The sequence below is a fragment of the Bolinopsis microptera genome, chromosome 5 (genome assembly GCF_026151205.1).
Source record: "Bolinopsis microptera isolate Bmic1 chromosome 5, MBARI_Bmic_1.0, whole genome shotgun sequence".
Taxonomy (NCBI): Eukaryota; Metazoa; Ctenophora; class Tentaculata; order Lobata; family Bolinopsidae; genus Bolinopsis; species Bolinopsis microptera.
In genome coordinates, this window is record NC_087076.1 from 13,090,975 (window position 1) to 13,103,318 (window position 12,344).

The following is a 12,344-nucleotide window of genomic DNA, read 5'->3' on the forward strand; positions in this document are numbered from 1 at the left end:
TCCAACAAACCTCAATAGTGTCCAATAAACCTCAATAGTGTCCAATACACCTCAATAGTGTCCAACAAACCTCAATAGTGTCCAACACACCTCAATAGTGTCCAACACACCTCAATAGTGTCCAACACAACACAATAGTGTCCAACACACCTCAATAGTGTCCAACACACCTCAATAGTGTCCAACACACCTCAATAGTGTCCAACAAACCTCAATAGTGTCCAATAAACCTCAATAGTGTCCAATAAACCTCAATAGTGTCCAACAAACCTCAATAGTGTCCAATAAACCTCAATAGTGTCCAACACACCTCAATAGTGTCCAACAAACCTCAATAGTGTCCAATACACCTCAATAGTGTCCAACACACCTCAATAGTGTCCAACAAACCTCAATAGTGTCCAACAAACCTCAATAGTGTCCAACAAACCTCAATAGTGTGCAACAAACCTCAATAGTGTCCAACAAACCTTAATAGTGTCCAACAAACCTCAATAGTGTCCAACACACCTCAATAGTGTCCAACACACCTCAATAGTGTCCAACAAACCTCAATAGTGTTCAAAACACCTCAATAGTGTCCAACAAACGTCAATAGTGTCCAACACACCTCAATAGTGTCCAACAAACCTCAATAGTGTCCAACACACCTCAATAGTGTCCAACACACCTCAATAGTGTCCAACACACCTCAATAGTGTCCAATAAACCTCAATAGTGTCCAACAAACCTCAATAGTGTCCAACACACCTCAATAGTGTCCAACACACCTCAATAGTGTCCAACACACCTCAATAGTGTCCAACAAACCTCAATAGTGTCCAATACACCTCAATAGTGTCCAACACACCTCAATAGTGTCCAACAAACCTCAATAGTGTCCAACAAACCTCAATAGTGTCCAACAAACCTCAATAGTGTCCAACAAACCTCAATAGTGTCCAACAAACCTCAATAGTGTCCAACAAACCTCAATAGTGTCCAACACACCTCAATAGTGTCCAACAAACCTCAATAGTGTCCAATAAACCTCAATAGTGTCCAATAAACCTCAATAGTGTCCAACAAACCTCAATAGTGTCCAATAAACCTCAATAGTGTCCAACACACCTCAATAGTGTCCAACAAACCTCAATAGTGTCCAATACACCTCAATAGTGTCCAACACACCTCAATAGTGTCCAACAAACCTCAATAGTGTCCAACAAACCTCAATAGTGTCCAACAAACCTCAATAGTGTGCAACAAACCTCAATAGTGTCCAACAAACCTTAATAGTGTCCAACAAACCTCAATAGTGTCCAACACACCTCAATAGTGTCCAACACACCTCAATAGTGTCCAACAAACCTCAATAGTGTTCAAAACACCTCAATAGTGTCCAACAAACGTCAATAGTGTCCAACACACCTCAATAGTGTCCAACACACCTCAATAGTGTCCAACACACCTCAATAGTGTCCAACACAACACAATAGTGTCCAATAAACCTCAATAGTGTCCAACACACCTCAATAGTGTTCAACACACCTCAATAGTGTCCAATACACCTCAATAGTGTCCAACAAACCTCAATAGTGTCCAACACACCTCAATAGTGTCCAACACACCTCAATAGTGTCCAACACACCTCAATAGTGTCCAACACACCTCAATAGTGTCCAACACACCTCAATAGTGTCCAACACACCTCAATAGTGTCCAACACACCTCAATAGTGTCCAACACACCTCAATAGTGTCCAACACACCTCAATAGTGTCCAACACACCTCAATAGTGTTCAACACACCTCAATAGTGTCCAACACACCTCAATAGTGTCCAACACAACACAATAGTGTCCAATAAACCTCAATAGTGTCCAACACACCTTAATAGTGTCCAACACACCTCAATAGTGTCCAATACACCTCAATAGTGTCCAACAAACCTCAATAGTGTCCAATAAACCTCAATAGTGTCCAACAAACCTCAATAGTGTCCAATAAACCTCAATAGTGTCCAATACACCTCAATAGTGTCCAACAAACCTCAATAGTGTCCAACACACCTCAATAGTGTCCAACACAACACAATAGTGTCCAACACACCTCAATAGTGTCCAACACACCTCAATAGTGTCCAACACACCTCAATAGTGTCCAACAAACCTCAATAGTGTCCAACACACCTCAATAGTGTCCAACACACCTCAATAGTGTCCAACAAACCTCAATAGTGTCCAATAAACCTCAATAGTGTCCAATAAACCTCAATAGTGTCCAACAAACCTCAATAGTGTCCAATAAACCTCAATAGTGTCCAACACACCTCAATAGTGTCCAACAAACCTCAATAGTGTCCAATACACCTCAATAGTGTCCAACACACCTCAATAGTGTCCAACAAACCTCAATAGTGTCCAACAAACCTCAATAGTGTCCAACAAACCTCAATAGTGTCCAACAAACCTCAATAGTGTCCAACAAACCTTAATAGTGTCCAACAAACCTCAATAGTGTCCAACACACCTCAATAGTGTCCAACACACCTCAATAGTGTCCAACAAACCTCAATAGTGTCCAAAACACCTCAATAGTGTCCAACAAACGTCAATAGTGTCCAACACACCTCAATAGTGTCCAACACACCTCAATAGTGTCCAACACACCTCAATAGTGTCCAACACACCTCAATAGTGTCCAACACACCTCAATAGTGTCCAACACACCTCAATAGTGTTCAACACACCTCAATAGTGTTCAACACACCTCAATAGTGTCCAATACACCTCAATAGTGTTCAACACACCTCAATAGTGTCCAATACACCTCAATAGTGTCCAACAAACCTCAATAGTGTCCAACACACCTCAATAGTGTCCAACACACCTCAATAGTGTCCAACACACCTCAATAGTGTCCAACACACCTCAATAGTGTCCAACACACCTCAATAGTGTCCAACACACCTCAATAGTGTCCAACAAACCTCAATAGTGTCCAATAAACCTCAATAGTGTCCAATAAACCTCAATAGTGTCCAACAAACCTCAATAGTGTCCAATAAACCTCAATAGTGTCCAACACACCTCAATAGTGTCCAACACACCTCAATAGTGTCCAACACACCTCAATAGTGTCCAACAAACCTCAATAGTGTCCAACACACCTCAATAGTGTCCAACAAACCTCAATAGTGTCCAACACACCTCAATAGTGTTCAACACACCTCAATAGTGTCCAACAAACCTCAATAGTGTCCAATAAACCTCAATAACCCCACAACTTGTTCCACCAGGACAGAGACGAGGAATTCAGAGAAAACCACCTCGGTCTACTCAAGAGGTTCTATAAGGTGTTCGAGAGTGTCTACAAGTATATCTGCGATATCAACAGGTTCATTTACAATGCTGTCAACTGTATAGTAAACCTGGGGGAAGCCAAGGGGTATTTTGGGAAATACTTTAATGGGTTTTGGAAATTCCCCATAATAAAGTCCCACATAATATCACAAATACCCCTTGGCTTCCCCCCTAAGCCATAGTACTATATTAACAGGTAACGAGGGAGCTTGAAGTCGTAACTACCTCTCACGCGCTCTTATTTAGGATCAAAATCTTGATTTAACCTTTTCTTTTTCGTATTTTTTCCCGATCCATGACTCAAAGTGCCGAAGGCGCAAAAGAGTCAAGGACAAGGGTTAGCGATCGAGGTTTTTTTTGTATATGGTAGCTTTGCGACCGTGCGTGCGTGCGTGCGTGCGTGCCCTCGCCCCCAGTCTAGTTATCGCCCACGTGTCTGCCTGCGCAAAGTTATTTTGCGCGATCATCTGAATTAAACAATTGTTGGCGCGCAGTGCTGAAATGTTCAAGTACATTGTTAATTTTACCATGTACGCATCCCGATAGGGACTAATTGATAGCATTGTATTATTATTTTGAGTTAGTATTACTATTTTGCACAGATCCGTGTCAGGTTGCATAAACAATAAACATATAGTTACATAGAAATATACACGATTTTCAAATTCAATATAGAATTATATCAACTGGGCGGCGCTCGGCCTGTCACTCCGCCATATCTGCATGCTTATAAACAGCAAAGACTGGGGTCCCCAGGTGGTACTGGTATGGAATATGATAGAATACTTCATCCCGGATCGGGAAATTTAGCGGCCATCCACAAAAGAAAAGCGGCCGCATTTCTTGTTTGTGTGGTTAGGTGGTTGTTTAATGTTTGGGTGGTATCAATAATGCTGTGTGTCAGGTTTATGGAGGAGTTGGAAGAGGGTATCTACATACAACAGTCACTGGAGACTGTCTTCATGGATACTGAAGGCAAACAGGTACCAACTGTGGGAAAAGGTTGCCAACTTTATAATAATATGTAGGGGTACTGTTAGCCAATCCAACAAAATACCCAAACGTTCTCATCTCAAGATTTAACTAGTTAACAACCTCTTTTCGCACAACCTTCTCCAATAATACCGCAGTTGTTATGTGAGAGCCTGTACCTGTACGGGGTAATGTTGCACGTGATCGACATTAAATACAACGGCACTGTCAGAGAAAGGATCCTGGTCGCTTACCACAGGTTCATTTTCACTTAACATTCGTTTTGTAAACATGTGTGAAAATTAGTGATATATAACGAATATCAAAATATTTTTTACATTTATAATAATTGATAACTGTATGTCAACCCCACATTAACCAGTAATCCTCTTTAGGGGTCGTTCACATATTACGTAATCAATATTTTGGCAATTTTTCCCCCCCCCCCCCCTCCCCTTCGTAATCAACCGTAATCAAGACCGAACCCCCCCCCTATATAACGTAATCAAGGTTTGACCCCCCCCCCCCCCCCCGTAATCAACCGTAAGCATTTGAAACCCCCCCCCCCTCTGCTGATTAGGTAATATGTGAACGACCCCTTAGTGAACTTGAGGTCGGAGAAGCTGTAAGAAATGGCTGAATTTACCGTATTTAGTTTCAGCATTCCTCCTTGTTTACTTACTTGTCTCAAGATATAGTAGTCCCGTAGTTAAACTGTGCTACACTGTACTCTTATCGAGGTACATAGATAAGATAATAGTTTATAAGCTATTATCTTATATATGAACCTCGATAAGAGGTACATAGAATTAGATAGGAGTATGTTTTATTTTTGATATAAAGTAAATTGCAATATTTTTCACATCTAAGAGAAATAAAACTCAATATTCAATGCAACTTTTTAAACTTATGGTCATTCAACAAAATTTACTCGTGATCGTATCACACCTTACCCCTGCGTTACCCAGTGCAGTTTCATACAAGTTAGCATTATTGGGGTCCCTGCTGGGGTTGAGGGTTCAGCTGATCGTTTTCCAAAATCAACAAATGGTTCACCGTTCTGCTGGGGTTCAGCTGATCGTTTTCCAAAATCAACAAATGGTTCACCGTTCTGCTGGGGTTCAGCTGATCGTTTTCCAAAATCAACAAATGGTTCACCGTTCTGCTGGGGTTCAGCTGATCGTTTTCCAAAATCAACAAATGGTTCACCGTTCTGCTGGGGTTCAGCTGATCGTTTTCCGAAATCAACAAATGGTTCACCGTTCTGCTGGGGTTCAGCTGATCGTTTTCCAAAATCAAGAAATGGTTTACCGTTCTGCTGGGGTTCAGCTGATCGTTTTCCAAAATCAACAAATGGTTCACCGTTCTGCTGGGGTTCAGCTGATCGTTTTCCAAAATCAACAAATGGTTCACCGTTCTGCTGGGGTTCAGCTGATCGTTTTCCAAAATCAACAAATGGTTCACCGTTCTGTTGGGGTTCAGCTGATCGTCTTATTGGAGGCTGACACTGAGTCAGAGCGATCAGTCCTAGCACTAGTAGAAAACAGAATACTTTCGTCATTGCTGCGGGTCTGGTGCTTTTTTTAAAGGCTAAAACAATAGGATACGAATATGGCAATACTTAAATAGTTCAACTTTTTTACAAATATCACTCGATATCAGATAAAAATAAGATTTAAAAAAAAATGAAATGCGGAGTTACGTGAGACTGAAACCTGGTAAAAGGAACAGAACTGAAAGTTAAAGCCCTGATAAAGCAAATACAACCGTGTTCTAAGGAGAAATCTTAATCAGTCGTATCAGAAGTCGTTCAAAAGGTAGATCAAAATAGTCTATTCTATTATATTGTTAAAGATAAAAAGGAAAAAAGCAACCAGCTGCTAAAATTTAACGCTGAAAAAAACCCGGAAATCGGCATATTTAGGTGTCTAAAAAACCATGTTAATAGAGATCTAAAATTTGTTGAACACCAGACTCTAACTTTGTTCACGATAATTATCGTAAACCAAAGAAGGGAGCGGGTGCCTTAAATTGATACAGTCTGGGCGAAGATTCCGCCATATTTTTCCCGGTCAAAAATTTTACCAGTCATAAAAAAACCCGCCGACTCAGATTATGGGGTTCCAAGGGGGTGGTGATCATCATATTTTACCTGAAGTCTCATATGTGCTAGAGAAGACTTTTGAAGCAGTGGATGGAGGGCTGTAACTTTATTGGCGGTTGCTACCATAATTTCGTTATAAAAATCACAATTTGGTTATAGAAATCAGATTTCAGGGTGGACCGTGATTCTCACTTTTCTTGCCCATGAAGTGAGTAAACTGTGCCACTATTTCATGGTCCACGGTGGATTGATTACTGGAGCAGTTGAAGATGCAAAGCCAAGACGTTCCCCAATACCAAGCGGTGGGCAGGAAATTAAGCTCCCGCGGCTGACCTTCAGAGCAGTAGCCCCATTAGCGGACAAAATGAAAGTCTTGTTAAGACAACAATACAACTTCGAATTTGACGGTCAGCAGCAGGGGGATATCAATAATGATAATGGAGGGGACATTAGCGATAATGAGAATGAGAATACGCTTTAATGAAGATTTGACTTATTATTGCTATAGATTTATTTTCCTTTAAATACTAGACGTGTCTTTTTTTCTATTTCTGAGTAATATCAGTAACTGTAAATTGAAATAACTTTTTTAACAAGTAACAAAAACAGAAATTTCGGTTGAAAATTTGTTGACCTCTGAAAAAAAACTTGAAAGGTCGGCCACCGGTAAATACATGACCGGGATAATTTGGCGGGTTTTGGGAAATTCCGCCATATTTTTCCCGGTTATTAATTTTCCCAGTCATAAATTAACCCGCTATAATATTCCCGAGTAAGGTAGGTAAACTGTGCTACACTACAGTCTGTTTCTATGATCTGTGATAAATTTAAATTAAATTAAAATTTGTCACTGTTCAAGTTAAATAGGGCCGTCCAAAAAAGAATTTCACTGTAGTTTGCGTGCATCAAGATACCTTACTAGCTTGCATCAAGATATAACTTATAGTATGGTAGGTAAACTGTGCTACACTTCAGTCTGTTACTATGATCTGTGATAAGGTTTGACCCCCCCCCCCCCCCCCCCCCCCCCCCCCCGTAATCAAGACCCAACCACCCTCCTATATTACGTAATCAAGATTAGACACCCCCCCCCCCCCCCCCCCCCCCGTAATCAAGACCCAACCCCCCTCCTATATTACGTAATCAAGATTAGACACCCCCCCCCCCCCCCCGTTAATGGTTAGGCACAGAGCTGCAAACCTGACCTACGTCGAAGCCCTGACTAAATTTTGTCAGTTCCCAAGCATGAAGACACTACCCGCTGTAAGTGTAAGAGCTGCTTTGAAAGAGCTCTAGGTTCTTAAACGTATCTAGATATTGTGTAATTTTGTTGTTGATTTAATTTTATTACTGATTTAATTTTATAACTGATTTAATTTATTACTATCTATTACATGTTCATGTTAAGTCATTTATTTATTAAAAGCTATCACAACGGATTAATGAATGAAATAATCGCAAAGCACTTACTAAACGAAAATTGGTTTAAAAAACGAACATTTTGATTACCGTACATAATTAACGAAAATTGTCCAATCGGTATTTCGAAAATCGGTAAGAAATTAAAATTTTGATCACGCAATCAACGACCAAACCCCCCCCCCCCCCCCCCCCCCCCCGTAATCAACCGTAAGCATTTGAAACCCCCCCACCCCCTGCTGATTACGTAATATGTGAACGACCCCTTAGTGAACTTGAGGTCGGAGAAGCTGTAAGAAATGGCTTCAACATTCCTCCTTGTTTCAACATTCCTCCTTGTTTACTTACTTGTCTCAAGATATATATTAGTCCCGTAGTTAAACTGTGCTACACTGTACTCTTATCGAGGTACATAGATAAGATAATAGTTTATAAGCTATTATCTTATCTATGAACCTCGATAAGAGGTACATAGAATTAGATAGGAGTATGTTTTATTTTTGATATAAAGTAAATTGCAATATTTTTCACATCTAAGAGAAATAAAACTCAATATTCAATGCAACTTTTTAAACTTATGGTCATTCAACGAAATTTACTCGTGATCGTATCACACCTTACCCCTGCGTTACCCAGTGCAGTTTCATACATTCATGATCGTTTTCCAAAATCAACAAATGCTTCACCGTTCTGCTGGGGTTCAGCTGATCGTTTTCCAAAATCAACAAATGCTTCACCGTTCTGCTGGGGTTCAGCTGATCGTTTTCCAAAATCAACAAATGCTTCACCGTTCTGCTGGGGTTCAGCTGATCGTTTTCCAAAATCAACAAATGCTTCACCGTTCATCCCCCCCCCCCCCCCCCCCCCGTAATCAACCGTAAGCATTTGGAAACCCCCCCCCCCCCCCTCGGCTGATTACGTAATATGTGAACGACCCCTTAGATATAACGCAAACAAGGCAGCAGTAGACTCTCACATTAACCAGTAACCCTCTCTAGATATAACGCAAACAAGGCAGCAGTAGACTCTCACATTAACCAGTAACCCTCTCTAGATATAACGCAAACAAGGCAGCAGTAGACTCTCACATTAACCAGTAACCCTCTCTAGATATAACGCAAACAAGGCAGCAGTAGACTCTCACATTAACCAGTAACCCTCTCTAGATATAACGCAAACAAGGCAGCAGTAGACTCTCACATTAACCAGTCACCCTCTTTAGATATAACGCAAACAAGGCAGCAGTAGACTCTCACATTAACCAGTAACCCTCTTTAGATATAACGCAAACAAGGCAGCAGTAGACTCTCACATTAACCAGTAACCCTCTCTAGATATAACGCAAACAAGGCAGCAGTAGACTCTCACATTAACCAGTAACCCTCTTTAGATATAACGCAAACAAGGCAGCAGTAGACTCTCACATTAACCAGTAACCCTCTCTAGATATAACGCAAACAAGGCAGCAGTAGACTCTCACATTAACCAGTAACCCTCTCTAGATATAACGCAAACAAGGCAGCAGTAGACTCTCACATAGATGATGTGTGTAAGTTGTTACGGAGCACAGGGGTAGGAGGAGGAGGAGCTTCACGGAGACCTGCTAACTACCCTATAAGTTACTTCGGCAGGGTTCCTATCAGACAGGACTTTGTTAACATGGCTATAGGACGACTCAGGTTGGTCACTGTCTTGGTTCCCTTTGTCTTTACTTATGAGCTTATGGTCTCTGAGTTTAATTTTGGGTTTTTGTCACAAGTAATGCTCAGATGTTTAATTAATTGAAGTAAATTTACCATATAGATTTGGTAATGGTATTATCCGACATCAATACTAGATGTACACTGTACATTGTACACTGTGCATTGTACATTGTACATTACATATCCGACCTTTTGTAATCTAGCTAACAAACTGTCCCCAGATCAGATGATGTGTATAACCAGATGTCGAACTACCCTCTCCCGGAACACAGATCAGTGGCCCTGTCCACCCAGGCCAGCATGCTCTACATCATCCTCTACTTCGCTCCGGACATCCTCCACAACCAGCAGGCAGTCATGAGGGAGATTGTAGATAAACATTTCCCTGATAACTGGGTTCTGGATGTTTACATGGGTCAGTACTGGGCTATATAAACCCTGAGGCTATATAAACCCTGATGGAATATAAACCCTGAGGCTATATAAACCCTGAGGCTATATAAACAATCTAACAGGATCCTGTCACTAACCACTAATAACTAATTCCACTACTAAGAGGGAATATAATAAACAATCTACAGGGTGATTCAAAAGCTTGGCGAGGATGTTCTTTTTGGATACTTCTCTTTTAATTTGAAACACCCTGTAACGGTATCCTGCCACTAACCAGTACCACCCTCTGTTTGAACGAGAATTTTCTTCTTTAAATAAAAGCATATTTGGGTATACATTCAAAATCAGGAAATAAAACCATACCTTAATTAATACATATTTATATTCAGGCCTTACAGTAAACCTTGTTCTGGAATGGGAGGGATTTCGTGCCGCACGCACCGCACTCAACAACACGTTCGACAACGTGCGCGCGGTGTCGCGCAAGCACGTGCAAAGCATCCCCAAACTCTGCGACAGAGCCCTCAAGCTACTTCAAGAGGGAGTGCTAGTCGAGGACTACGTTTTGGACCACATTCCTAAGCTGATGACGTTTCTAAGAGAGTGTAACTGTACGTTGAGATGGATGATGTTACACACAGCTACCCCTCCCTCTCAAAAGAAGTGTAAACAACTTTATGACACCGTCATGTCTCATAATGTTAGCTTTTTTAGTTAATTCATCACATTTTTAGAGAGACTTTACTTAAGTAAATACTTTCCTGTTCAACGATATGGTTTATACAATATTCTCCAAAACAGAAAAGAATCGATGCGTTATACTTACTAGTTAACTAGTATACTATAAACCGTCTCGCTTTATATATGTAGTAAGATACGTTATAGCGTTCGCACAAAAGTTAAGATCTGACACCCCACCTCTCAGACACAGCTAAGTGAGGTGGTGGCACTACTTCTAAACACGGCTCAGCTGGAACTAGTGCTGAAGGACATGTTCAAGTTCCTCCTGGACAGGAAGGAAGAGAAGTGGAACTCTTGTCAGAAGGAAACGGGGGAGCGACTCCTTGAGTTAGCTGACGTGTTCAGTGGCACGAAACCTCTTGCTAGGGTTGACAAGAACGATAATCTACAGGTTAGTTATTTGAGGGAATATTTCCTTTAGAGGTAGGGCTTGCCTTTCTATAGCAACATAGTTGGAAATTCAGACACGAGGAAAGTTTATATTTCATTAACAAGATATATGAATAATATATTATAAGAAATGTTGGCAGAGCTTTACTAACCGCTTGAAACTGAGCCCAGGCGTGGTTCCGAGAGATAGCAAAGCAGACGGCTGATATTGACTACAATGATCACACGATGGCGGGAAGGAAGATAGCCCAGCTGATACAGGCTATAGAGGAGGTCCAGGAGTTCCATCAGCTGGAGAGTAACTGGCAGATCAGGCAGTTCCTCACCGACACCAGGTCTTATCTTCATCAGGTCAGATGAACTGGATTATCTTCTTAAATTCTCATGGACTATGGACTCTGCGGAGGGTGCATGCTAATTACAGTCACATTATTCGTGTTTCTAGCTGTTAGTATTATATCCGGCAGAGTATCAGATTGTTTAATTTAATTCTCATTTTTCAGATGATCCGAACAATAAACGTAAAAGAAGAGGTGCTGATTCAGATTCAGATAATTGGAGACTTATCCTACGCCTGGTACATAATAGACGACTACACCAAGTTCATGCAGAACCTCATCAAGAAAGACCCAGGATTGGTTAAGAAGCTCCGAGCGACCTTCCTGAAACTGGGCTCAGCTCTGGATCTGCCCCTGGTGAGAATAGGAGAAGCAGGTACTGAAGACTTCAGGTCCGTCAGTGAGTGCTACAGCAAAGCTCTGGTATCCTACGTCAGGAAAGTTCTCCAAATCATCCCCCAGTCCATGTTCTCGTTGCTGGAGGAGATTGTTAAAGTTCTGACTCATGACATGGTGGAGGTTCCTACCAGACTTGACAAGGACAAGCTGAAGGACTACGCTCAGCTCAATGAGCGGTACAAGGTTGCTAAACTTACCCACGCTATATCTGTCTTTACTGATGGTATGTTGATGATGAAGTCTACTCTGGTAGGTGTGATTAAGATAGATCCTAAGAAGCTTCTAGAAGATGGAATAAGGAAGGAGCTGGTTACGAGGGTAGCTAAAGCATTCCACAATGCGCTGGTTTTCAATCAGAAGGGAGTGTCTAATGATTTGCCCCAGGTTCTCTTACGGTTATCTTCAAAAACTGACGGTTTTAGGCGGTCATTCGAGTACATTCAGGATTATCTGAATATATTTGGGCTGAAGATGTGGCAGGAAGAGGTTATGAGGATTATTAACTACAACGTGGAGCAGGAATGCAATACATTCCTTCGTCA

The 12,344-nt window shown here is 41.2% G+C and overlaps 2 protein-coding genes across 2 annotated transcripts in view; one reads left to right on the forward strand and one right to left on the reverse strand.

Annotated features, from left to right (window-relative positions):
- The window catches only part of LOC134815976 (uncharacterized), a 578,562-nt gene that overhangs the window by 564,456 nt on the left and 1,762 nt on the right, over positions 1 to 12,344 (reverse strand). The gene's annotated exons all lie outside the window — the stretch shown is intronic.
- Positions 1 to 12,344, forward strand: part of LOC134815848 (WASH complex subunit 5-like) — a gene marked incomplete at its 3' end in the record, with an annotated part of 32,822 nt that extends 20,478 nt beyond the window's left edge. Inside the window, 9 exon segments of the mRNA XM_063824431.1 lie at positions 3,280 to 3,377; positions 4,248 to 4,326; positions 4,474 to 4,574; positions 9,341 to 9,517; positions 9,763 to 9,956; positions 10,324 to 10,634; positions 10,860 to 11,066; positions 11,237 to 11,416; positions 11,569 to 12,344. Coding sequence (XP_063680501.1) covers positions 3,280 to 3,377; positions 4,248 to 4,326; positions 4,474 to 4,574; positions 9,341 to 9,517; positions 9,763 to 9,956; positions 10,324 to 10,634; positions 10,860 to 11,066; positions 11,237 to 11,416; positions 11,569 to 12,344 — 2,123 coding nt within the window.